The sequence below is a fragment of the Sturnira hondurensis genome, unplaced genomic scaffold (genome assembly GCF_014824575.4).
Source record: "Sturnira hondurensis isolate 20B ecotype Veracruz unplaced genomic scaffold, ASM1482457v3 Scaffold0015056, whole genome shotgun sequence".
Classification (NCBI taxonomy): Eukaryota; Metazoa; Chordata; class Mammalia; order Chiroptera; family Phyllostomidae; genus Sturnira; species Sturnira hondurensis.
Window position 1 is genome coordinate 7,741,652 of NW_028087687.1, and position 25,163 is coordinate 7,766,814.

General features: G+C 37.0%; 2 protein-coding genes across 2 annotated transcripts; both read left to right on the plus strand.

The window, feature by feature from the left end:
• The first annotated feature begins 7,439 nt into the window (after nucleotides 1-7,439).
• LOC118999663 (olfactory receptor 5M3) lies at nucleotides 7,440-8,375 on the plus strand. The gene has a single exon (XM_037064368.1). It carries the CDS (start codon nucleotides 7,440-7,442, stop codon nucleotides 8,373-8,375), a length of 936 nt encoding a protein of 311 aa, XP_036920263.1.
• A 9,796-nt stretch (nucleotides 8,376-18,171) lies between these two features.
• Nucleotides 18,172-19,104, plus strand: LOC118999681 (olfactory receptor 5M9). Its single transcript, XM_037064382.1, has one exon. The coding sequence runs from the start codon at nucleotides 18,172-18,174 to the stop codon at nucleotides 19,102-19,104; it is 933 nt and encodes a 310-aa protein (XP_036920277.1).
• Nucleotides 19,105-25,163: the final 6,059 nt, after the last annotated feature.

The window sequence follows — 25,163 nt, forward strand, 5'->3', positions numbered from 1 at the left end:
TTCACCATTGCTGTCAGTTGGGTAACTACCATTCAGTTTTTCCTGTATTTCGCTTTTATAAAATACCAAAACTGCCATCTTTAATAGACATTTTTGTGTGTCTGCCAAATTATCTGTTACTGTGGAATCACCTCTGACTTTCTAAATAAAGATTTCTCTCTCACGAAGCCCTGCAAAATGCTTAAGGTTGAGTAGCACAGGCAGCCACAGGCATAGTCTGTTGATTGAGATATGAGTAGGATCTGTTGACATGTTTGCAATTTCTTTTTGGGCTACAGAGTCTCTATTCATCTCTGTATTTTCTCCATCATCTCTGATGGTGTCTAAAACATTTTTCATGTCTGTGTCAAACGTCAAAAATCCAAGTTCTTCTTATTTAGGAAATTTTGTTTCTTTTCAAAAGTTAATCCTTTTATAAAGAACCATTGTTTGGGTAGTTTACAAATATACCTGTGATCTGTTTTTCCTGCCCCTGTTCCTTTGGATGGCACACATTCACAGGCAGTTCACAGTGATCTTTCAATCATTCTGGACAAACACTTGAAACACAATTCCTCTTCCTCTAGGAACTTTGAGAAGCACGTCCAAAACTGACAACACAGCACACTGCAGAGCATATATACAACAAGGAGGGAAAATATTTTATCAAGTTGTTTTCCTGCTGAGTATTAGTTTCTTTTTCTTTTTCTTGAATGCAGAGTAGGGTAAAAGTAGATTTACTGTAGTTTGTACGTGAAACACAGAGTTTATTCTTGCATTGCTATTTACTAATTATTGTATTATTTCCTCTGTGAACAAGTGCAAACCTACCCTTTTGCCCCACCCTGTATGTGAGAAAAGTTTTAAGAGTGAAAGACAAAGCTAAGCAACCAGTTTATGATTTTAGTGGAGTTCAATATTTGAAAATGTGTTTAAAATTACGTTTATGTTTATGTCAGAAAGAGTCCACAAAAATTGAAAAGAGAAAAGACTGTCAGGAAGAACTGAGTTTTCACAGGTAATAGACACCTGCTGAGTGGCAGTTTTCACAGTTCACCTCACACTGTGAGAGCAAAGCCCCACTGTCCACCGACTAATTCACTTAGTCACTAGTCACAATGCAACTGATGTATGTTTGTTTGCCTTGAGTTTTTATTTTTTTACCTTTATGAAAGTTATATAAGTGCAACACACAATTACTGTACATAAATCAGGAATTTTTTAACTAAAAAAAATGTTCAAATTATAACTTTCCACTCTGATCAGATGCCATCCTTTATTTCTTAAAGATTCACAGATATATTTCTTTAAGGTGGTAGATAAAGTTTAAGTTTTGTGACATGAATGATGAATTGGTAGGTAAATAATATTGGCCAATGAATACACAATCTATGAGTAGTAAGCTGAATAATAGCAAAATGCTATTGAGTTAGACTTTAAAATAATTTAAAGGAAACTCTGCTTTATGCATAGTGGATTGAGAGCCAGTATAATTCAGTGGGACCACATGTACTTTCTCAGCTTCAGTTCATCTCTGCATGTCTGTGTATGCTTAAATCCAAAAGCTCCTGTTGTTACCAAACAAGGGTCCAACGGGTGGGGGTGGGAGGGCAATACTTGGCCCATTGAAGGATGCAAAAAAAAACTGCTACAGAAAACAGGCCCCTCCAAAGGACGGTATACTAATATGTACTGGGGTCTTCTGTCCGCCGCCAATTGGAAAGACATCTCTCAATGCCAGAGATTTGTGAAAAGGAAACAAAATGTTTATTTAATGCTATTCAGATCTAATGCCCTCATTAAAATATTAAAGTCTTTAAGGGTATACACCCACACACACATACACACACACAGTGCTCCCTTCTCCCACTGTCCCAACTCCGGGTACCGTAAATCAGGAAAGGAGCACACGTCCACTTTTCCAGGCCACTGGCACTGTCAGCTGTGTCACTGTCCAGACAGGATCTCCAATTAATCCAAAGTCATGTAGCACCTTCCACTGGCAAGAGTTCTTTGTACCAAGTTCCAGTCAAAGTTTCTCCTGCTTTCCAGGCCACTTGGCCAGAGAGAGCACCCCAAAGCCGCGTGGGCCTCTTGTATCAAAGCTGCAGGGGTCCACACTCCACCAAAAGTGTCTTTCTTCTTCACCTGGCTGCAGGGATCTCCATTCTGGCAAAGCTGCTTCTGCCTTCCCTTTCACCTGGGAAACAGGGTCTGCACTCTGTCATAACCACATGGCTCTCTCTGACACCTGGCCAAGAGGGGATCCTCACCCTGTTAAAGCCACATGGCTCTCCCTTTTCACCTGGGCAAGTATGTCTCCTTGTCCTAGAGCCAAACTATTCCAAGCTCTCACACAGGCCCTGTCTCAGAGGACCAGCCCCCCAGTTATATCTTGGGTAGAAGCCACTCACTTCTCCCTGGCTGAAAACTTGGCCACAGCTATTTAACGTATCTATGAAACCAGTTAAAGGATACAGATATGTTAAATGACCATTCCAGAGGTTAGCTGCAAAACTGTTGTTATGCAAAACAACACTCAATGGTCCTATTCCATTTGTCCCTTCCCCCAGCTGACACCTGGGGTGGGGGGGGGTGAGGACATCTTAATATTTCCTCCAATATTCCTATACACTTTGAGTTCTGGACACTATTCCAAATCTTTTTTTTTGCACCCCCCTTGACTGCACCCTGTATAACTGTCACACTGAACATTGAAAATGTGTTGATACATTTAAACAGGGTGGCTGGGTGCCTATTTCTCCTTTGTTACCCGCAGGGCCATGGGACCCAGTTCAAAAATGTGAAGGCCAATAAAAACAAAGCGTTCCTCACATCTCCAATACAACAAGACAGGTTGTCTGCTGTGTCAATCAACAAACCTCTCTAGACACGCATACATCAACAGGTTGAAGAGAAAGCAGAACTCTGCAGTGAATTGCCAAATGGTAAATATGAAATAAACGATATAATTAGAGAATCTCCACCTGACTACCATCACAGTAATGACAGATTTACCTAAGAACATCACTGGCTGTGACCTAGTGGCTGAAAGTCTGAGGATAAACATGGTATTCACAGAGCACAGTCTCTTCCCCAACCCCACTTACAAAATACACAGCAACACCTAATTCTCCTTAAGTAATAAGTACAAAATACTTGTTACTTACAAGTATGGTGCTGACACCTGGCAGATATCAAAAGCAAATGAGAATGAAATAAATACATGTTATGTCTCCCTTGATGTGATAGAGAAAACGCAGCATCATTCCTGTGGCAATCATGGCCACAATAGATGAATGACATTCATTCTTAATGAAATACTAACAAATCCACACAAAAGCATTTTCAACAAAATCTCAGCTGGAAGCTCTTGGGAAGTGTTGGTGTCAGGAAATAAAAACAGACTCAGATCCAGAGACCTGGCACCTAAAGGCAGGACACCCTTGTGGACTGGGCCTTGAGAAGGTGAAGGAAGGGAAGGAAGGGAAGGAAGGGAAGGAAGGAAATTTCTCTCTTTTTTTCTCTCTCTCTCTCCCTTTTCTTTCTTCCCTCATCTGAAAGATTGTTTCTTTTATTGTATTTTGTGCCATAAATATATTTGAACAATGCACAAAATTGGAAGAAGATTTTTGGGGTTTGATTACAATATTGTCAAAAAAATTGAACATTGAAAGACTCTTCTAAGGCAAAATAAGTCCCATAAAGTTTTCATGGAGCCTTATAGCTGGGGATGGAAGATAGTATTCTTTATCACATAAAACAAAGGAGTTTAGACATGAAGTTATCAACTCTATAAATATTTTTTCTGCCTAAATATATTCCAAGTCAGATTGTGTAACTTGAAACAACTTTAAGTGTAATTATAGATAGTTTTTTTAGCCATGAGTTAATGCCTCAACTTTTCCTTAATTAGCCTGAGAGTGTGGAGTTATGCAGTTTGGTCTGATCGACTATGATTGTGAGCATTCTCCTTTCTCCAGAGAAAACTTTCCTTTTCAAATGAGGTGAGTGGGAGGTAGTGCATTATGTTTGAGGACACGTGTGTTTATTTTCACTATGGGAATGAGGTGTATCTTATTGCCTGTTCTTGTCTGTCCTGGTCACTACCCAGTGATAACCATGGATAGGTCCCATCAGAGTGTAATNTTTTTTTAAATGTAAATCTTTCTTCCTTTTAAGATTTTATTTATTTGTCTTTAGAGGCAAGGAAAGGAGAGAAGGAGAGAAATATCAATGTATGGTTGCTTCTTGTGAGTCCCCTGCTGGTAACTGGCCTGCAACCCAGGCATGTGTCTTGACTGGGAATCGAACCGCAATTGTGTGGTTCGCAGGCCCGCACTCAATCCACTGAGCTACACCATCCAGGCCCCATCCTTTATGTCTTAAAGACTCACAAATATATATTCTTTAAGGTGGTAGGTTTTAAGTTTTGTGACATGAATGATAAACTGGTAGGTAAATAATATTGGCCAATGAATACACACTCTGTGAGTAGTAAGCTAAACAATAGCAAAATGCTATTGAGTTAGACTTTAAAATAATTTAAAGGAAACTCTGTTTATGCATAGGGGATTAAGAGCCACTGTAATTCAGTGGGACCACATGTACTTTCTCAGCTTCAGTTCATATCTGCATGTCTATGTATGCTTAAATCCAAAAGGTCCTGTCACACTGAACATTGAAAATGCCTTGATACATTTAAACAGGGTGGCTGGGGGCCTATTTTTCCTTTGTTACCCGCAGGGCCCTGGGACCCAGTTCAAAAATGTGAAGGCCAATAAAAACAAAGCGTTCCTCACATCTCCAATACAAGACAGGTTGTCTGCTGTGTCAATCAACAAACCTCTCTAGACACGCATACATCAACAGGTTGAAGAGAAAGCAGAACTCTGCAGTGAATTGCCAAATGGTAAATATGAAATAAACGATATAATTAGAGAATCTCCACCTGACTACCATCACAGTAATGACAGATTTACCTAAGAACATCACTGGCTGTGACCTAGTGGCTGAAAGTCTGAGGAGCAACATGGTATTCACAGAGCACAGTCTCTTCCCCAACCCCCACCTACAAAATACACAGCAACACCTAATTCTCCTTAAGTAATAAGTACAAAATACTTGTTACTTACAAGTATGGTGCTGACACCTGGCAGATATCAAAAGCAAATGAGAATGAAATAAATACATGTTATGTCTCCCTTGATGTGATAGAGAAAACGCAGCATCATTCCTGTGGCAATCATGGCCACAATAGATGAATGACATTCATTCTTAACGAAATGCTAACAAATCCACACAAAAACATTTTCAACAAAATCTCAGCTGGGAGCTCTTGGGAAGTGTTGGTGTCAGGAAATAAAAACAGACTCAGATCCAGAGACCTAACGCGTAACAGGACACCCTTCTGTACTGGGCCTTGAGACAGTAAAGGAAGGGAAGGAAGGAAATTTCTTTTCTCTCTCTCTCTCTCCCTTTTCTTTCTTTCCTCATCTGAAAGGTTGTTTCTTTTATTGTTTTTCTGCTGTAAAGATATTTGATCAATGGGCAAATTGGAAGAAGTTTTTTGGGTTTGACTGCAATATTGTCCAAAAATATTGAACATTGAAAAACTCTTCTAAGGCAAAATGAGTCCCATAAGGTGTCATGGAGCCTTAGAGCTGGGGATGGAGGGTGGTATTCTTTATCATATAAAACAAAGGAGTTTAGATATGAAATTATCAACTCTATAAATATTTTTCTGCCTAAATATATTCCAAGTCAGATTATCTAGTTTCAAACAACTTTAACTCTAATTATTGATAGTTTGTTTAGCCATGAGTTAATGCCTCAACTTTTCCTTAATTAGCCTGAGAGTGTGGAGTTATGCAGTTTGGTCTGATCGACTATGATTGTGAGCATTCTCCTTTCTCCAGAGAAAACTTTCCTTTTCAAATGAGGTGAGTGGGAGGTAGTGCATTATGTTTGAGGACACGTGTGTTTATTTTCACTATGGGAATGAGGTGTATCTTATTGCCTGTTCTTGTCTGTCCTGGTCACTACCCAGTGATAACCATGGATAGGTCCCATCAGAGTGTAATTGAAGAAAGTGTAATTCTGAAGGTTAAGCAAGAGTTTTTGGAATAATATTGTGTCTTAGAAATGGTATTTCATCTTCAAGGGCATGACACTATTCCATCAGAAGTTCATTGTGCCATTGGAAAGCTGTCTCAAGATTCTTATGGGCTAGAAGTACAGTCTGTGTTCCATGTTCACTGAGGCTGATGGAATCTCTCTCTTGCCTCTCTTCCTGAGATAAGTCAATGCAAGCTAAAGTAAGTTGAATAGATTTTTTCCCTGAAACTTCTCAGAGTGTAATTGTACTATTAGATTGTGTGTCTCTAAATGATTGGATAGGATATAAAGATTCCTCGTTTTTATTTGATGAAGGGATACTGGTGGATTTTTCTTCATAATCCCTATTAACATAAAAGAAACTAGTGTTTTCCTAGGAAAATAACTTGCAAAATATTGTTCTGGAGAAAGGGGTATGTGATACAACCAATATTTCAAAATAAATTTGCAAAACACCCAAGAAGCTTTCTTAAAGTCCACTGGATCTCAAAAGAAGAATCAAGCACTTCTTACTTTCTTCCCCTGGTGTAACTCTGTAAGAGTGTATCATGATTTCAGAAAATTTACTTACATAAATACCACTATAAGTAGTAACAGTAATCTCCTTTTTTTCCTTATTTTTAAATCTCAAGGACAGTACAGTGGATGCTAGCTAGTAGATTGGAATTAAATGTGATACGCAAAAAGTCAGTATGCAGGGAACATGCATAAATGTATGAATACATATGAACATGTATAAGTGGTTCGTCCTTTTAACTTGGTTTTGATGATGACTGTGATTAGTTTGTGCCTCTTCAGTTTAAATGAGTACAAGTATGAGATTAGATTAAGCAATATTTTTTATCTGCAATTTAGAGCTGATAGGTTATTTGATTAATTGGCTTTCTCCTTTAATCATGAAAAATATATTTAGAATTAAAAAGAGGTGGTGTAAAATTTATCTTTGACTTTTGGTCCAAAGAGAATATAACTCTTCATAAATATCCAAAAAATGTGAAACTACCAAAACATGCCAGTCCTGGGAAGGAGAGATGTTCCAAGACTACTAAAAGGTAGTCTTGGAATATTTGGTCATTCCCAATATTTAGTACTAGCGTGTATTAATCACAATAGTTAGTGTCACTGTTATATAGTAGAGCCCATGTATTTACTCATCTTAGTGACCACCAGAGACCTGCTGGCAATAGTGGCAGAAAGCAGTCCTAGGTGTGTAACAAGGAAATCAATCAAAGTGGGCATGGCTAAAAGTGTAAATTAATAAATAATTAATGCTTGATTTTCAAATTCATTCCCTTTTTGTTATTGCAGAGATTTATAACTAACATTGGCCTAGAACTGAGAAAATGCTCAACTTCACTGATGTGACAGAGTTTATTCTTTTGGGACTAACCAGTCATCAGGAATGGCAAATTCTCTTCTTCATCATTTTCCTTGTGGTCTACATTATCACCTTAGTGGGCAATATTGGCATGATTGTGTTAATTAAAGTCAGTCCTCAGCTCAACAGCCCCATGTACTTTTTTCTCAGTCATTTGTCATTTGTGGATGTGTGGTTTTCTTCCAATGTTACCCCTAAAATGTTGGAAAACCTGTTATCGGAGACAAAAACGATTTCTTACAATGGCTGTTTGGTACAGTGTTTCTTTTTCATTGCCCTAGTCCACGTAGAATTTTTTATCCTTGCTGTGATGGCCTTCGATAGATACATGGCGATCGGGAAGCCTCTGCTCTATGGCAGCAGAATGTCAAGGGTTGTGTGTGTTCGACTGATCTCGTTCCCTTACGTATATGGTTTTCTGACTAGTCTGGTAGCAACATTACTGACCTATGGCTTATACTTCTGTGGGAAAATTGAGATCAACCACTTCTACTGTGCGGACCCACCTCTCATCAAAATGGCCTGTGCTGGGACCTTTGTCAAAGAGTACTCCATGGTCATACTTGGAGGTATTAATGCCACTTACTCTCTGACTGTAGTTCTCATTTCTTATCTGTTCATTCTCATCGCCATTGTACAGATGCATTCAGCAGAAGGGAGGCGGAAGGCCTTTTCCACCTGTGGGTCCCACTTGACAGCTGTCATCATATTTTATGGGACTCTCTTCTTCATGTATCTCAGACGCCCCACAGAGGAGTCCGTGGAGCAGGGGAAAATGGTGGCTGTGTTTTACACGACAGTGATCCCTATGCTGAACCCCATGATCTACAGTCTGAGAAACAAGGATGTGAAAGTGGCCATGAACTTAGTGATGAGCAGAATATGTGTAACAACAAAATAAAATTAAGTTAATTTTGTCTTCTGCATTATATTTGTCAGCAGATTATGGCTTAGTACATAGCTAAAGACCTTTTACAAAAGCTGAAGACTGTACATTGAAAAGAAAAACAGAAAGACTCACATTAAAAATATAGTAGATTGACCCATTTCTGTTGATGTAACTAGTGAGGATAACTAAAACTTCGTAAATTAACTAATGAAAGGTTATTTGAGTGAGAGTTCACTAGTACATTAATTGAAATTGTTCAAATTCTTAGTTAGAATGAACAGGTTGTGTTTATCTTATTTAAAATGCAGTAGATGATTTTAGGAAATATCAATGTGTGTATTTAGAGAGTAAATTGGGGCAGAAAAAACATTATATTTTATTTAATTTTTTTAGAATGAGGACATACAATAGTCCCCCTAAAAGTTATGAGATCCTGTTATATTTAGTGGCTTTTTCAATGTGAATTGCAGGTGTGTTCAGTGACAATTACTTTGAAAATAACAATCTTACTGTGTTTAATCCCTACTCAGTTTTTTTGGTTTTTAAGAGATACAACTTGATGTCTCTCTTTTACAAATTCTAATAACTTTGATACTTCATCAAGTTGCCAGACACCACACTGTGCCCATCTCATGTGCTCCTGCCAAGGGTGTTCAGTCTGAAGGAAGAGTGGGTGGGACTCATGGATGAATCGGCCATTTTGAAATCACAGCTCTCCAGATTCCATTTAACCCACTAAAATGATGTTCACGTGGAACATTATGCATGTCTGTGTCAATAGAGTACTTAAATGTTTTAAAATAATTTTTGTGTTCGAAAGAAATTATATATTTAGGGTGTTCTCTTTCTTATTACTAATAACCCGTCCTACCATGATAACGTTAATATGATCGAGATCTGTATTTTACCTCATTTCATGAAGTACCAGCATGAAGCAACAACTTGATAAGTAGGACTTCTGTAAGGGCTCTTTGTGCTCAGTAGCTACACAAATAACCTGGTGTTTTGATGAAGACAATGTATAACTACATAAATGCAATTCACAGATTTAAACTACACATTTAAGTAGCTACAAATTTATCTGCAAAGTTAAAAATCTAAAATTGTATGCTTGAAATATGAGGAAAACATTTTTCATTGTCTGTTTTTGTTCTTATTTTCCCCACGGGAAACCCAAAATGCATATGAACTCATTTCCACATACACACATATATATCATGGGCAACTCTTTAAAGCTATTCACATTTAAACAAACTGTTATTTTAGATTAAATTGCAGTATTGCTGTGTCTCTGGTTATAAATCATAAACTCCATAAAGAATTTAAGATCTAACTTATGTAGTATTACTTTTGGAATGCGTTACAACTAATTTCTTTTGAAATTCGAACCATTTATTGTACAACTCTTGATAAGCCATGTCATAATATATTTCACAATATAATTTTAAAGCATTTTAATTTTGTAATCTGTTAGGTAGACTTGGATAACCTTTGCTGCTTCTGTTTTTCAAAGGTGAAATGGTTTCCCAACTGACTTTTTTAGAGAACTACTACTTTAATATTACATGAAGAATGATGGTACCCAAGATCAACGTTCAATCATGTTCCAAATTTTAAATTAATTTGTGTGTGGTGGAGAGTGTGGGGGTGGGGACTGCATGATAGAAGGTGAAGGGATTAGCCAAAGAACATATTCTCACACACAGACACAGTGTGGTGACTGCCTGAGGGAACGAGGGTGGCAGAGGTTGCATGTAAGGGGGCAGTGGGGAGGAAAATGGGGACATATGTAGTATTGACAGTAAAAATCAAGTTTAAAAAATGAGAAGGAGAAAGCTAAAATAATGAGATCACTGAAAATTTAAAAGGCTAATTGTGAGTGACTTTGGAATAGTCAATTTTTGTTATTCATCTAGTTAATTTTTAGGTTGTAAGCTATTATCTCCGATGTCTCTTCTGGTTCATAATTTCCATGAGCTGGCAGAACTTAAAAAGAAATTTTGACATTAGCTGAAAATTCAGAATATTTCTGTAAAACACTTTTTAAAATAGATTTTATTGTTATATTAATTTTTACATTTATCAACTTCATTATATTTAAACATCTCCCCTCATTCTTTTGTGGTCTTTCTGTCTCTAACATACACACACACACACACACACACACACACACACACACTTTCTTTTTTTCAAAGCTACATACTCTTGAGATGGTACATATTATATTGTGATAACCTGGTGCCAAAAAGTTCATCAAATGCATTTTCTCCATAGTAAATTAGAAGGGACTTAGGAATTCTGGGTACTTGGGAACTGAGGAATTCAGCAGAAAATTGCTTGAGCACAATTATGTCCGTAATTTTTCAGGTTAAATTGAGATAGCATACAGTTTAGACTCCACGAACAGGTGAAGGTAGCATTCTGGATCTTTAGCTTGCTGGTTATCTAAACTTGGTAGAAACACTTAATCTCATAGTTACTTCCCATATGCATATTTTTATTCTTGAACACATGGATAATATTAGTCACAACAATAGAGATGGTGGGATCATACTTATAAAGTGTTTAGAGGTGAAATTGCATAATTTCAGTTTTTTGAGTGTGTCATATGAAAGAGGCATTGTTCTGAAAATTATTCCTATGTCATCTGAGATCATTAAGTCACACTATAAGATAGTAGTTTCCCCACTCTACAGATAGGTATGGAGGCTGGGAATTGTTACTTTTTCACAGTCATGTAGTTATAGTGGTAGAACCATGATTTGATTCCTGATACGTCGATGATTTATCAACTCCCAGAAAAGCTTAAACTCCACAAGCCAAATTGTTCTACAATCAACTACTTCACCAAGACCTTTAATTGTACTCTCTCCCTAAATGTTTCCAAGTGATCTATACTTTTGATGCTTCTGGCACCTGTAAACAAACAAAAAAGGTAAGCACGGGGAAGGGGTTGCTATGATTATGCATCCTGACACATGATGTTTATCAGAACTGTAGTACAACAGAAAAGAAAGTGACTGCCCAAAGTTTTGCATGATGCAAGCCAATAATATTTTTTTTGACATGCATAAGTACCAAGTGTGAATGAAAGAGGGCAGAGGAAATGTGAAGGTGAGAGATTGTACCACGATATCAATAATTTTTATTTCTTAATTTTATTAAAGGAATTGTTCTTCCAATTAACACCCCTTAGCTTCTGCTACCCCTGAGATGTTTCTAGAATTGTAATCATTATTCCTTTCATAATTACCTGGATCATTCCTTAGGGAGATGCTCTCGATGTTCCAGATTCCACTATAAATTATAAGAAATTATCATCTGCTGGTCTCCTCTGCTGAAGGTAGGTCTGTAATTTGTATTCTATGCAATACAGATGAATGCAAGTCTTTAATTTTTATTCCTACTTTGAAGAGAAGACAGAGACTTTACTTGTAGACTTATTTGTTATTGCAGTGTTTAATTTTGTGAAATTATGTTACCGGTAAATATTTTTATTTCTATTCAAAGTTTATTCAAAACTTCATAAGAATGATCTTGCTACAATAAGTATGTACAAATTTTTTTATTCCTCATTCTTTGCTCATTAATTATTCTCTATAAATTTCATTGATTTGAACATTATTGCTTTAAAATATATGTTAATAATGTTTGAGGATATTGTGTCAGTAAATACAATTGCACCAGTAATTTTTCTTCATGAAAAATTTCAGAAAGGTTAATAAAGGTGAATTTGGTCTTTTTATTTATAAATTGCACATTCTGTATTCTTAATTGTTTTCATAGGTGATGCACACTTGTGCAATAAACTAGCTTTATCTCAGAAGTGTCTTGCTTATTTGATCCTGGGTCTCTGGGATTACCTAACCAAGGAGAGACAGGGAGAAGCAGAGGTTCACTATCTTTGTAGTTCAGCCTGTTCTTGGGTCAAACTAGGCTCTGTCCATCAAGGGTCACATATTAAAAGGATAGATTTATTCAGTCTTGGAGGATAATCAAATTAAATTTAAAATGTGTAAAGATAGAATAATAGGTAATCAGAGAGGTAGCAATATAAAGTTATTAAAGATAACCACACTGGAGTTAAATTAATTGCTTTGTACCTCAATCCGGTCAGTTGGTAGATGTCCGACCCATGGAGACTTTCCTGGCTGTCAGTACACTAGTTTCCTCTCATGTAAAGTGACAATGCTAATAGAACCTGTTTTGTAACATTTGTATGCAAGAGGTTTCCCAAGCCTTCATTAAAGGGAATATTTTTACTAATATAAAGTTGAGATGCTTGTCACTAGAACAATCTTTTTCAGAGAGTTTAAATAATATCAGAATATTATAACACATTATGTGACAATCTAGATATTGGGACACTTTTTGAAGCAATCACATTTGTGAATACCTCTGAATATTTGTTTTATGTAACTTCCAAGCTAGGAATTTTAGAGTTCCAAGATGAACAAGGTAAACTCTACTACCACAAAGCTACTCTACTACCTCTACTAGTAATTATGTGTAGAGAAAGAGAAATACATACATCACACAAGGACTGTGACAAACTTAGAGCACTAGTATTAATTTATGTTCTCTGATACTTTGATGGTTTTTATATGTTTTATACTGACAATGAGAGAGTAGCACTAACTGAAGGGGAACTCTGTTCTTTGGGGAACAATGGGCTCCTCCAGCGAAGTCAGGAATGTTTACACAGAAAACCCCCTGACCTTAGCTCTCATCGCCTAAGCATTTCCATACTTGCAAAGAGCAAACCAGGTGAGATACAATCATGGAACTCTACAGGAAGGGGAAACTTAGATCAGAACCGAGACTGCAGTGCCTAGTGTGTAATGTGCCCAATTCATTTTATGTATGAGATATTTAATTTAGGTATTAAGCATTTCAGGGGTAAGAAAATAGTTTATCGAGATTAATTAACTTGTCAGATGGGCCCTGCTAATAATTGAAGGTGCCATGATATTATCATAGAATTCATGCGCTTTTTAATACATAAAGGAGTGCCCCTAGCAACACTCTTTGTCAACATGCCAGGCTAATATTTCCTCTTCTGAGCTTTTGCATTTGTTTTTATTTATTTATTTAGTTAATTAATTTAGTTCTTGTTCAAGTACACTTTTCTGTCTTATATTCCCAGGCTTGCTTCCCCCCAGTGCTCCCCACCTCCCTCCCATTTCCACCTCCCACCNATAGAATTCATGCGCTTTTTAATACATAAAGGAGTGCCCCTAGCAACACTCTTTGTCAACATGCCAGGCTAATATTTCCTCTTCTGAGCTTTTGCATTTGTTTTTATTTATTTATTTAGTTAATTAATTTAGTTCTTGTTCAAGTACACTTTTCTGTCTTATATTCCCAGGCTTGCTCCTCCCCAGTGCTCCCCACCTCCCTCCCATTTCCACCTCCCACCTTAGTTATTGTCCATGTGTCCTTTATACTTGTTCATGTGAGTCCATCCCCTTTTCCCCCGTGATTCTCTCCCCTCTGGTCCCTGTCAGCCTGTTCTCTATTTCAGTGTCTTTGATTATATTTTGCTCGCTTGCTTGTTTTGTTGTTTAGGTTTCTGTTAATGGTGATATCATATGGTATTTGTCTTTTACCGCCTGGCGTATTTCGCTCAGCATAATGCTTTCTAGTTCCATCCATGATGTTGCAAAGGGTAGGAGCTCCTTCTTCCTTTGTGAAGCATAGAATTCCATTGTGTAAATGTCCCGTAGTTTTTTGATCCAGTCATTTACTGATGGGCATCTAGGTTGCTTCCAACTCTTGGCCATCATAAATTGTGCTGCTATGAACATCAGGGTGCATAGGTTCTTTTGGATTGGTGTTTCAGGGTTCTTAGGATATACTCCTAATAGTGGAATTGCTGGGTCAAAAGGCATGTTCATTTTTAGTTTTCTTAGAAAATTCCATACTGTTTTCCATAGTTGTACCAGTCTGCAATCCCACCTACAGTGAACTAGGGTCCCCTTTTCCCCACAACCTCTCCAGCACTTGTTGTTCGTTCCTTTGTTTATGATAGCCATTCTGCATCCACTGCTTCCGTCATATTTCTACACAGCTGGCTACTTCTCATTGACTCACTGGTCACCTCCTCAGCAAGGTCATTTGGACCAGCTTGTCTGTACTCTGCCTCCCCTTATTCCTCAGCATTTTTAAAGAATGTTTTACATGTACTTTTATGTTTCTTTTTAGAAGCTTTAGATTGATCATCAGTCTGTAGGCTCTACATGCCTTGCTTACTTTTAGTGTGTTTCTTCTTTTGGGGGGAATTTTTATTTTTTCAATTTATTTATTTATTATTTTTTATTGTTGTTCAAGTACAGTTGTCTCCATTTTGCCACCATGATTCTCCCTTGCCCCACTCACCTCCACTTTCCACCCTCAATCCTAACCCCCTTTGGCTTTGCCCATGTGTCCTTTATGTACATTACTTGATGACCCTTCCCCTTCTCTCTCTTGTTATTCCCCTTCCCCACTCCCCTCTGGTTACTGTCCATTTGTTCTTTATTCTAATGTCTCTGGTTATATTTTGATTTCTTATTTGTTTTGTTGATTAGGTTTCATCTAAAGGTGAGATCATATGGTATTTGTCCCTTACCACCTGGTTCGTTTCCCTTAGCATAGTGGTCTCCAGTTCCATCCATGCTGTTGCAAAGGGTAGAAGTTTTTTTGTTCTTTCTGATGTGTAGTTTTCCATTGTGTAAATGTAGCACACTTTTTGATCTACTCATTTACTGATGGGCACTTAGACTTTTTCCAGCACTTGGCTATTGTAAATAATGTTGCTATGAACATTGGGGTACATAGATTCTTTTGAATTGGTGTTTTAGGATTCTTAGTGTATAATTGCATCAATGGAATTGCCAGGCCAAAAGGCAGCTCTATTTTTAGTTTTTTTGAGGGAATTTTGTAATATTTTCCACAGTGGCTGCACCAGTTTACATTCCCACCTAAAGTGCACGCACTACAGTTCCCTTTTCACTACAACCTTGCCAGCACTTCTTGTTTGTTGATTTGTTTATGTTGGCCATTCTTACTGGTGTGAAGGAGTGTCTCATTGTGATTTTAATTTGTATCTCTCTGATGGCTAGTTATGCTGAGCATCCTTTCATATGTCTCTGGGCCCTCTGTATGTTCACCTTGGAGACATGTCAGTTTAGGTCCTTTGCTCATTTTTTGATTGGATTGTTTGTCTTCCTGGTTTGGAGTCAGTGAGTTCTTTATATATTTTGGAGATCAAACATTTGCCCAAGGTATCATTGGCAAATATATTTTCCCATACAGTTGGGAAAATATAGTTACAGTTATATTCCCATATACTTTCCCATACAGTTACTTCCTGGTTAGGTTTATTCCTAGGTACTTTATTTTTTTTTTGTTGCTATAGCAAATGGGATCATTTCCTGATTTTTGTTTATGATCTTTCATTGTTGGTATGAAATGGACAAATTTCTAGAAAAATATAATATTCTGAAACTTAATGAAGACAAAGCAGAAAGCCTGAACAGACCAATAACATCTGGTGAAATTGAAGCAGGCATCAAAAAACTCCCATTACACAAAAGCCCTGGACCAGATGGTTTCACAGGAGAATTTTACAAAAAATTTATGGTAGAGCTAATCCCTATCCTTCTCAGACTATTCCAAAAAATCCAAGAAGAGGGAAAACTCCCAAACTCTTTTTATGAGGCCAGCATCATCCTAATCCCAAAACCAGCTTAAGACACAACAAAGAAATAAAACTATAAGCTAATATTGCTTATAAGCATAGATGGTAAAATCCTCAAAAAATATATTGGCAAACTTTATCCAGCAATACATAAATAGATCATACTCCATGGTCAAATGGGATGCATCCCAGGGATGCAGGGATGGTACAGTATTCATAAATCAATAAACATAGTACATAATGTAAACAAAAAGAAAGACAAAAATCACATGATGATATCAACAAGTGCAGAAAAAAGCATTTGATAAGAAATAGCACCCATTTATGATAAGAACACTCAGCAAAGTGGTAGTAGAGGGAGCATTCTTCAATGTAATAATGACCATATACAAGAAACCTGTAGCCAACGTCACACTCAATGGGCAAAAAGTAAAATCTTTCTCACTAAGATCAGGAATAAGACAAGGATGTCTGCTTTCACCACTTCTATTCAACACAGTATTGGAAGTCCAAGCCACAGTGATCAAACAAAAAAAAATAAAAGGCATTCCAATTGAAAAGAAGAAGCAAAAATGTCATTGTTTGCAGATGACATGATAGTGTACATAGAAAACCCAGTAGACTCTACCCAAAAAAAATACTCGACCTAATAAGTGAATTTGCCAAAACAGGGGGATACAAAGTCAAAATTCAGAAATGAGCATGTTTCTTTTTAAAACTTATTTATTGTTGTTCAGTTAAAGTTGTCACGCCTTTTTCCCCATTGGTCTCCTCTAACCTGTCCCACCCCGCTTCTAAAAGTCCATTTCCCCCATTGTCCATGCTCATGATTCGTCTTATCTTATTAGCAAGCTATACTTCTGTCATAGCAATTCCATCCTTAAATTATCTTACTTGTATATTAATTACTTATACACTGTCAATAAGAATAAAGTATAATGCAATGCAGAATTTTAGGTTTTGTTCACCCGCATATTTTCGTCTGCAAGTAATTTAGATTACTTGTAGATGCAACAAATATATTTGACATGTAATTAGCTTTGATATTTGTAAAATAAATTAATGTAAGTGATTTCAAACAGGCCCATTTGTAGTTCAGCAATACACCTTTTAAGTACTATTATTATGCAGAGCTTAAATTCCCAAGATTGTGCTAATCCTATATTTAGATCCTTGAGAACTCATAGCGAGTGTTTAGTTTTTGGAGAAGTGCAGTAAAATAGGAATATGTTGTTTGAAAAGCTTTGTCTTGCAGTGACACCAAATTTAGATATGGATAATAAGTCATTGAATTGACTGTTTCCTTGAAATGAGACATACTAGTTATTAAAACATGTTACTTAAACTTTACCCCGTGGTATTTATTTATTGATATAATTTTGATAGTAGGTGCTAGGTAATTAGACCACTTGTAGTTTACTTTTCTGAGATAATTGTGCAACTGAGAGAGTCTATACTGTCAAGTCCCTCTTACTTCACCCCTGCAAAGAGTGGCAATCAGACAAGCATAATGTTATCTAAATAAGGTAAAACATGACTAGAAATTTCATATTAGAAAGCCTATGATATCATATGCTGGCTTAAGTGGGACAAATATGTCAATAACTAAATTGTAACGCCAGTGTATTGAGACACTAGTTGAAGATTTTGACTATAATTTTATTTTTAAAAAATCCATGTACATATGAATATAGAACATTTTAAAAAATAAATCAGTCCATGTGGAATAGGATTTAGCCATTCTTTGACAACTTTTAGTCTGACTTTACTTATATTTGTTCCCTGTGATTTTAACATTAGTGTCATAATCTAGCAAAATATAAATATCTATTTTTTTTGTTTTTTTAAATGTCTATTTTGAATATGTATTAGCAACTAATGTAATTTCTTCTTTTACAGATAGAAAACTGAGACATATTTATGGTAACTACTTATAACACCTGTTAAAGAAAACAATTACGCCTATATATTCTTATCTTGAACACTGTGAGAAACTCATATCAACTTTTAAACTATTTGAATGAGAAAAAAGATAAATGTGACTAAAAATTTCAAGAATACAACAAATCTATTTTTTTAATTTTAATTTCTCCGTAGGCTTTAACAGATTGAGTCTATGTGAAGACAATGCCAAATTTCACGGATGTGACAGAATTTATTCTTCTGGGGTTGACCAGTCGCCAGGAACTTCAAGTTCTCTTTTTTGTGGTGTTCCTAGTAGTTTACATAATCACTCTATTAGGAAACATTGGTATGATTATTTTGATCAGCATCAGTCCCCAGCTTCAAAGCCCCATGTACTTTTTCTTGAGTCATTTGTCTTTTGTGGATGTGTGGTTCTCTTCCAATGTCACTCCCAAAATGCTGGAAAATTTACTATCAGAGACAAAAACCATTTCCTATGTGGGGTGTCTGGTGCAGTGTTACTTTTTCATTGCTCTTGTCCATGTGGAGGTCTATGTCTTGGCTGTGATGGCCTTTGACCGCTACATGGCCATCTGCAACCCTTTGCTTTACAGCAGTAAGATGTCCAGGGCTGTATGTGTTCGGCTCATTTCTGTGCCCTATGTCTACGGATTCTCTGTTAGTCTAATATGCACACTATGGACATATGGCTTGTACTTCTGTGGAAACTTTGAAATCAACCACTTCTATTGTGCAGACCCTCCTCTCATCAAGATTGCCTGCGGGGGCATCCACATCAAAGAATACACAATGATTGTGATTGCTGGAATTAACTTCACATATTCCCTCTCAGTGGTCCTCATTTCCTATACCCTCATTGTAGTAGCTGTGCTACGTATGCATTCGGCTGATGGAAGGAAGAAGGCATTCTCCACATGTGGGTCCCACTTGACAGCTGTTACCATGTTTTATGGGACTCTCATATTCATGTATCTTAGGCGGCCTACCGAAGAATCTGTGGAGCAGGGGAAAATAGTGGCAGTATTTTACACCACAGTGATCCCCATGTTGAACCCCATGATCTATAGTTTGAGAAACAAGGATGTGAAAGAGGCAGTCAGCAAAGCAATCATTAAGGCAAACTTGGGGCAGTGAAACTATGATAAATATTTTTGTGGTCTATTGCTAGCTATTATAAATGCCAAGGCATGAAAGTCTTAGCTTGAAAAAGATTTTCTAAAGACACCTTTTACCTATGATTAAAGACTTAATCTAATACAGTGCTGCTTTACCCCATGAATAGACTTGAATGGTCAGCTTACTTTATCTTATATATGCAAACATATTATTGAATCTGAATATTAATGTCATTCACAGTATATATAAGATTGTGTTAAGTATAGTCACTGGAAGAACTAACAAATAAGTTCAGATAGAAAATGTTAATTTGGAGGCACTCTAGTTGAAATCAAACATGGTTTCCTATAATATATTTTGTATATATATTTCATGAGAGAAAGAGTAAGTAAGAATTCATCTCTTTTCTATGAATTCAGGAAGTTGATGGACACTGGTTTACCAAAAAAGTATTCTGTAATGTTTAGGTACACATAGATTTTGAAAAGTGAAATTGTTTTCAGAATCTTCAACTAGTATCTCAATACAATCATGAGATTTGTCTTCAGTATGTATTGTTTTATAGTAAATAATGTTTTATCTCAATAATCTGTTTAATTACCCTTATTTTTTGTTTTGGATTGTAGTATAAATTCCCTGATGTTGAAAGGATAAAATATTTATGACTAAAGGTTTTTCTGCCCTCATCATGATAAAAATAAATAAGTTTTCCGATATTTAACATCTGATCTTTGTTTGATTAAACCTTTCATTGATATGATTTGAAACTCTCAGTCTTTTTTCGTTCTTCCTACCTGTGTTAAATGTTTTGGTTCTGTTTCTTGCAGCTTAAATCAAGCTTTTAGTGCCAAGGGTGAATCAACCAGATAAGAAACACTGTCAACTAAATGCTATTGCACAGAGCATGCGTTCCAATGTAATAAATACAGGTCAAAATGGTACCCCTTTGGGCCTCATTAAAAATCTTCAAAAGCTCACAGTTCAGTTTCTCTAGACTGGGGCATCTACGGCCTACATCATCTACACTCCATTCTTTCTACAATTAGAATACAAATCTGTCTACCTTTGCTGATGCTTGTTAACTTGCCCGTATAGGGCAAATGGAAAGGAGAAGTGATTGCTGATGGGGAAATTTATCCTTGTATAAATGCTAATCTAATTAAAAGGGGTACATGACTGCATGTGTGAGTGAGGACTCGGAGAAGCAGCATACAGTTGTAGCAATACCACCAGTAAGATGCACTAAATAAGAGACAGTATTGCAACTCAGATTAATATACCAATGAAGCATGGGCCACTTGTCCTTAGAATGGATCTGAAGAAAGGCGGGTGGTGGAGGGAAGGGAATTTTTGTTTATAACTTTAGAGTCTGAGGAGGGGAAAAGAGTACCATTGGCTGGTATTGGAAACTATACTAACAAAAGGTATTTAAAATATTTTTAAACCACTCGTGTTTTCTTCTAAAGTGTTAGTGTCAAGTACAAAACATAGGGCTGCTCAAGGAACAACTGCTTTCATAGGATTGAAATTATAACCTGAAATTCTAAGACGATATTTTCTGTGATTCTCAGGGCAGAGATATTCCTATTATTTTAAAAATGCTGGCCATCCAGCTATAAACTAAAGTTCTTATTTCCCCTTAATAGCCAGGTCTATAACTTTGTGATGAAGTTTTGGCAATGAGTTGTTAGTAGAATGTTATGACTGTAACCTAAAGGTCATCACCTCAAGGTGAAAGCCACTAGACCTGAATTTTATCCTCCATCTGCCCACTTAAGAATATTGCCACTGAAACTGTTGCTCTAGATCCAAACATACAAGCCACATATTGAAGTCTAATGGCCTTACCTTAACCCCCAACTCACACTGTTGCCTGAGAGAGAAATACAATCCTAACTTATTTAATGAGTCACTGTAGTTGAGGGGTTCACTGGTTATACCACTTAACCTGTATCCTAATCTTCCCTTAAAGTGTTTTTATAATACTTTTCAGAAACACGATCCTTGTCATCTCACCTCTATTTCTTAGAGCAAATTTTGCTTTGAGGGTGATAAAAATCTCCTCAGGTACCTGCCTATTCTCCTGGTATTGAATAAAATAACCCTGGTCCTTTGTTTTAATCAAAAGGAGGTAAAAACCCAAATTTCTGGTCTTAGATTTGGGTTATAACCCTTCTGTCTCCTTGCTTGATGAGCCCTAAGACTTGTCATGGCCTCCAATTGTCCCAACTTCTAGGTCACTTCTCTGCACTAGCATTTGAAGATGCTTGAGGCTTTCTTGGCCTCAGGATTTCCCAGCCATTTTTTCTGCACTGTTTGTAGGTATGACTAAGTGAGCTTTCATCAGACATGTAACTGACACACATCTTTATTGTTCCTTATGGGTTGATTTGTGTCCCTTCAAAATATATATTGAAGTCCTAAGTTCAAGTACCTCAGAGTGACATGATTTGAAAATAGTGTTATTGCAGATGTAATTAGTTAAGATGAGATCATACTGTACTAGGCTGGGCCAGCCCCGCCCCAGTCCTCCTTCTCACTGGTCCTTGTGATATGGTGGATGGAACACCTGGGAAGGTGATCCTAACTTTGATCCCACCATTTCCCAGTGTCTGTCTCCACTGCCCAAGTCTCCATATTCTTCTGAGTGTCCCAGTTGTGTGGTCTGTTAAGTAGGGTAGTTGTAGTGGTTTTGAAGTGTCAAAAAGGCATGCATGCAGTGTAGGATTAGGAATTATTAGAAACAGTTTATTATCAGGAACTATGAGAAGCACATTTTTTCCCATGGCTAGCTTTGCAAATACACCCCAAAGAGACAGACAGCAGCCTGGCCATAAAAGCTCCACAGAGACACATGCTTCTGAAAATCCTCGGTTCACGCCATCATTAAATACATCTCACATTTGCCAGTGCCTTGCAAGCACAACATGTGCAAGTGTCCATGAGTAATAAAAACAAAACTGATGAATGGTTTATCTGTCTGTATATGTGAAACAGAAAGAAAATAAAGGGGAAAATTATGACCTGTTGGAGAACAAGTGTTGGTTTCCATCCCACAACTAGTCTGATGAGTTAGAACGTGGAATCATTCTGTAGCTCCTTGGAACCTGGTTATTATTGTATAGGCTTCACTTCATTACTAACAGAAAATGAATTTATAACACATTACCTGCTGGGAACAGCTCTCCCTGGTTTCAGGGGTTGTAACCACCCACCCTGGATAAGGCTGAGTGAGTGACCTCTACACTGTGAGCCACTAAAGAGACAAAGCTTATTTCCCTGGCAGGAGCTCTGCTTCTGCTTCATCCATCTCTGCCCCCAACACTTGGTCGGTTAGTCAATGACAGGTAAGACCCCTCAGAGGAGGGGGCAACCTAAACCAGACATGAGTACTTGGAAGGCCCTCAAGGAAGGACTCAGGGGGCTGCAGCAAAGAGGGGGTGATGGACCCTCACTCCCCAGCTATTCTGACATAGCCTGAGTCCCCATTTCTGTCTGGAAGAAGCACTTTCTGGCTCTAATCCACTTAAGCCTGAAAACCTATGACAGGGAGGGTGGTGCAGCCCTTTGCTGACTAGAGCAGGTTCCGTGGTGATCGGACATAAGAGAGTCCCTAAAGTCCTGTGAAGCCTGCTTTGCTAAGAGTGCTTTCACTCATATGATAAGGGTCCAAGCAGGAAATGAGTATGTCTGCCAAAGTTTTTGCAACCCCTTTACCTGACAGACATCAACTCAGACTAAGCCCTCAGATTTCTTTGAAATGCTATCTATTATTTGGTCTTTGCTGCCTGACATCGATTGATGAGCTTTATCTGTATTCCTGTGTATTATGAACCTAATAAAAGCTGTTGAGGAAGGGGCTCTTAGTCCTTCTCCTTTGAGAGAATGACCACCTCTCCTCCCCAAGCAGATCATGTCTTAGTAGTTTTACTTTCATCCATGGCAGACAGGGGGACATGTGGGCAAAGTTGCCCCCACAATTACCTATATACACTACTTTTGAACCCAGGTGCTTCATAGTTACTCTTGAAGATGATTTCCATTTTAAGGAATTTTCAACCTCTGACTCAATTCCTTTCTCAAAGAGGGATAATGCTTGCTTCCCACAGCTCTTGAGTCCAGCATTTCAGAAAAGGCCTTTGAGTACCTGAATCTGCTATAACTGACAGGCCCTGGACCCTGGGTTGTGACAGGTGCTGAGAACGTCAGTCCAGCAAGTGTACTTTTAGTAGTTTTGTGACTTTGTAGCAACCTCATCTGAATCCATATGCTACCTGAAAGAAAGGCATAGATTCCTGTATGACTCACTAACCTTTAAATCCTACTTACATTGTCAGTCTCAGGTTGGGCCCTTGCTGCCTGTGGTCAGAAATATGGCTCTTGAGTCACGAGTTCTTTCCCACTCTCCACTTTACTGTGTAAACTTTGCACTACTCTCTTAACTTTTTAACATTATGCTATGGAATTACAAAGCAAGTAGTACCAAAATAACAGCAAAGATATTCTCTTTTTTTGAGTACTTTCCCTTGACAATTGATAGTGATGACTTTCAAGACTAATTTCTTTGTGATGGTGCCCACTCAGTTTAAGAGCATAAAAGTCATAATTATAATTCAGCGCTTTCTCTCTAAAATCTGTACCATTCGCACCACTTAGAACACCTTATTGCCGTTTTAATAATGGTATTGGGGCCAAGTACGGAAGACATGAAAAAAATTTTTCAAATACATAATTTAATATTTATATCTTCATATAACTCTAACATTTAAACTTGAGCATTGAACCTATACTAAGATAACTTGGAATGATTTAACTTAAACTAATTATTGCAAATTCTGATGAATTTCTATACTGTAATTTCTTTTGCCAGTATTTCCAAAAATACAATACATAAAATAATTTTATATGTTACACAGACATTTGGTTATTTTAAATGTTTGAATTGTTTATAATTTTTGTTCCTTTCTATTTATGATGATTGGCACAAATGTTTCTCACTTGCAGCGGTTATACAGAGTTTAATTTTCATATTTATTTAAGTAGAATATGAGTTAATTTAAAAGTGTATTAAGTAAAGAATTAATGTAATATTCCAATGCAAGAAAATTCATAATAAAAGCATAGCAATAACCAAAAGTCAGAAAACAACATAAATTTATGACAAGTCACCACCATCATACACATATAGCTGCCTATTACATATATGGATATGTATGTGGAATTACATATGTATATATGTTGCAACTCTGCAACATACAGACATGTATGTGGATATATATATATATATATATTTATATATATATAAACTCTGCATGTCAGGCACTACTTCTCATGGGGTTTAAATATACCTCACCGCTTTAATTTTTTCAGTTCAATAATATGTCCAATGTTTAAGACTATTAAGTTGTTCCAGTAAGACAAAAATTCATTAAATCTTATCGTGGAAGTCTCTGATGTTATAGCATTGATTAACTGTAGCCACATAATATTCAAACAGAATTGGAGGGAATTTGAGTATTCAATGTTCTTCCCACATTGTTTAGTGAACTGTCATTATGTGACGAAGTGAGCTTTGAGTTTCCCAGCTTTATAATGCAGAACTTACCCAGAACTCAATGATGTTAAAGCAACAATTTCATCTTTGCCACCAATGTCACTGAGCTAGAAGTGGTAAAACTTAGGTTTTAACCCAAGATCCTGAGATTCCAAGAACTAACTTCTTACATAGTTTGAGTGCAGCAAGATTTTGATTATTGGTCATACCTGGGTTTGAATCATGGGTGGTTGGTGAGATGAAAGCAAGAATGACAGAATAAAAAGGGGAATCAGTTCATGGTAGGAAAGGGTTCACATGCAATTTTGACACATACCATTGACATGGCTCCATTTTGCTTATTTGACAGCAAACTCCATTTTGCTCTTGTTCACTTTGTTCGTTGCTTGTTTATAACTTCATCATCAAATAAACAAAATGTATTTCCTGAGTTGCTAGATTCATTCTAACACATATCACAGTACACAGGTCATAGCAGCACATGACCTGTGCTGCTTATAATTCAACAGAGCAATGTTTTTAC

Coding starts and splice junctions, on each gene's coding strand:
- LOC118999681 (XM_037064382.1), top strand. CDS start 18,172: ATGCCAAATTTCACGGATGTGACAGAATTTATTCTTCTGGGGTTGACC.
- LOC118999663 (XM_037064368.1), top strand. CDS start 7,440: ATGCTCAACTTCACTGATGTGACAGAGTTTATTCTTTTGGGACTAACC.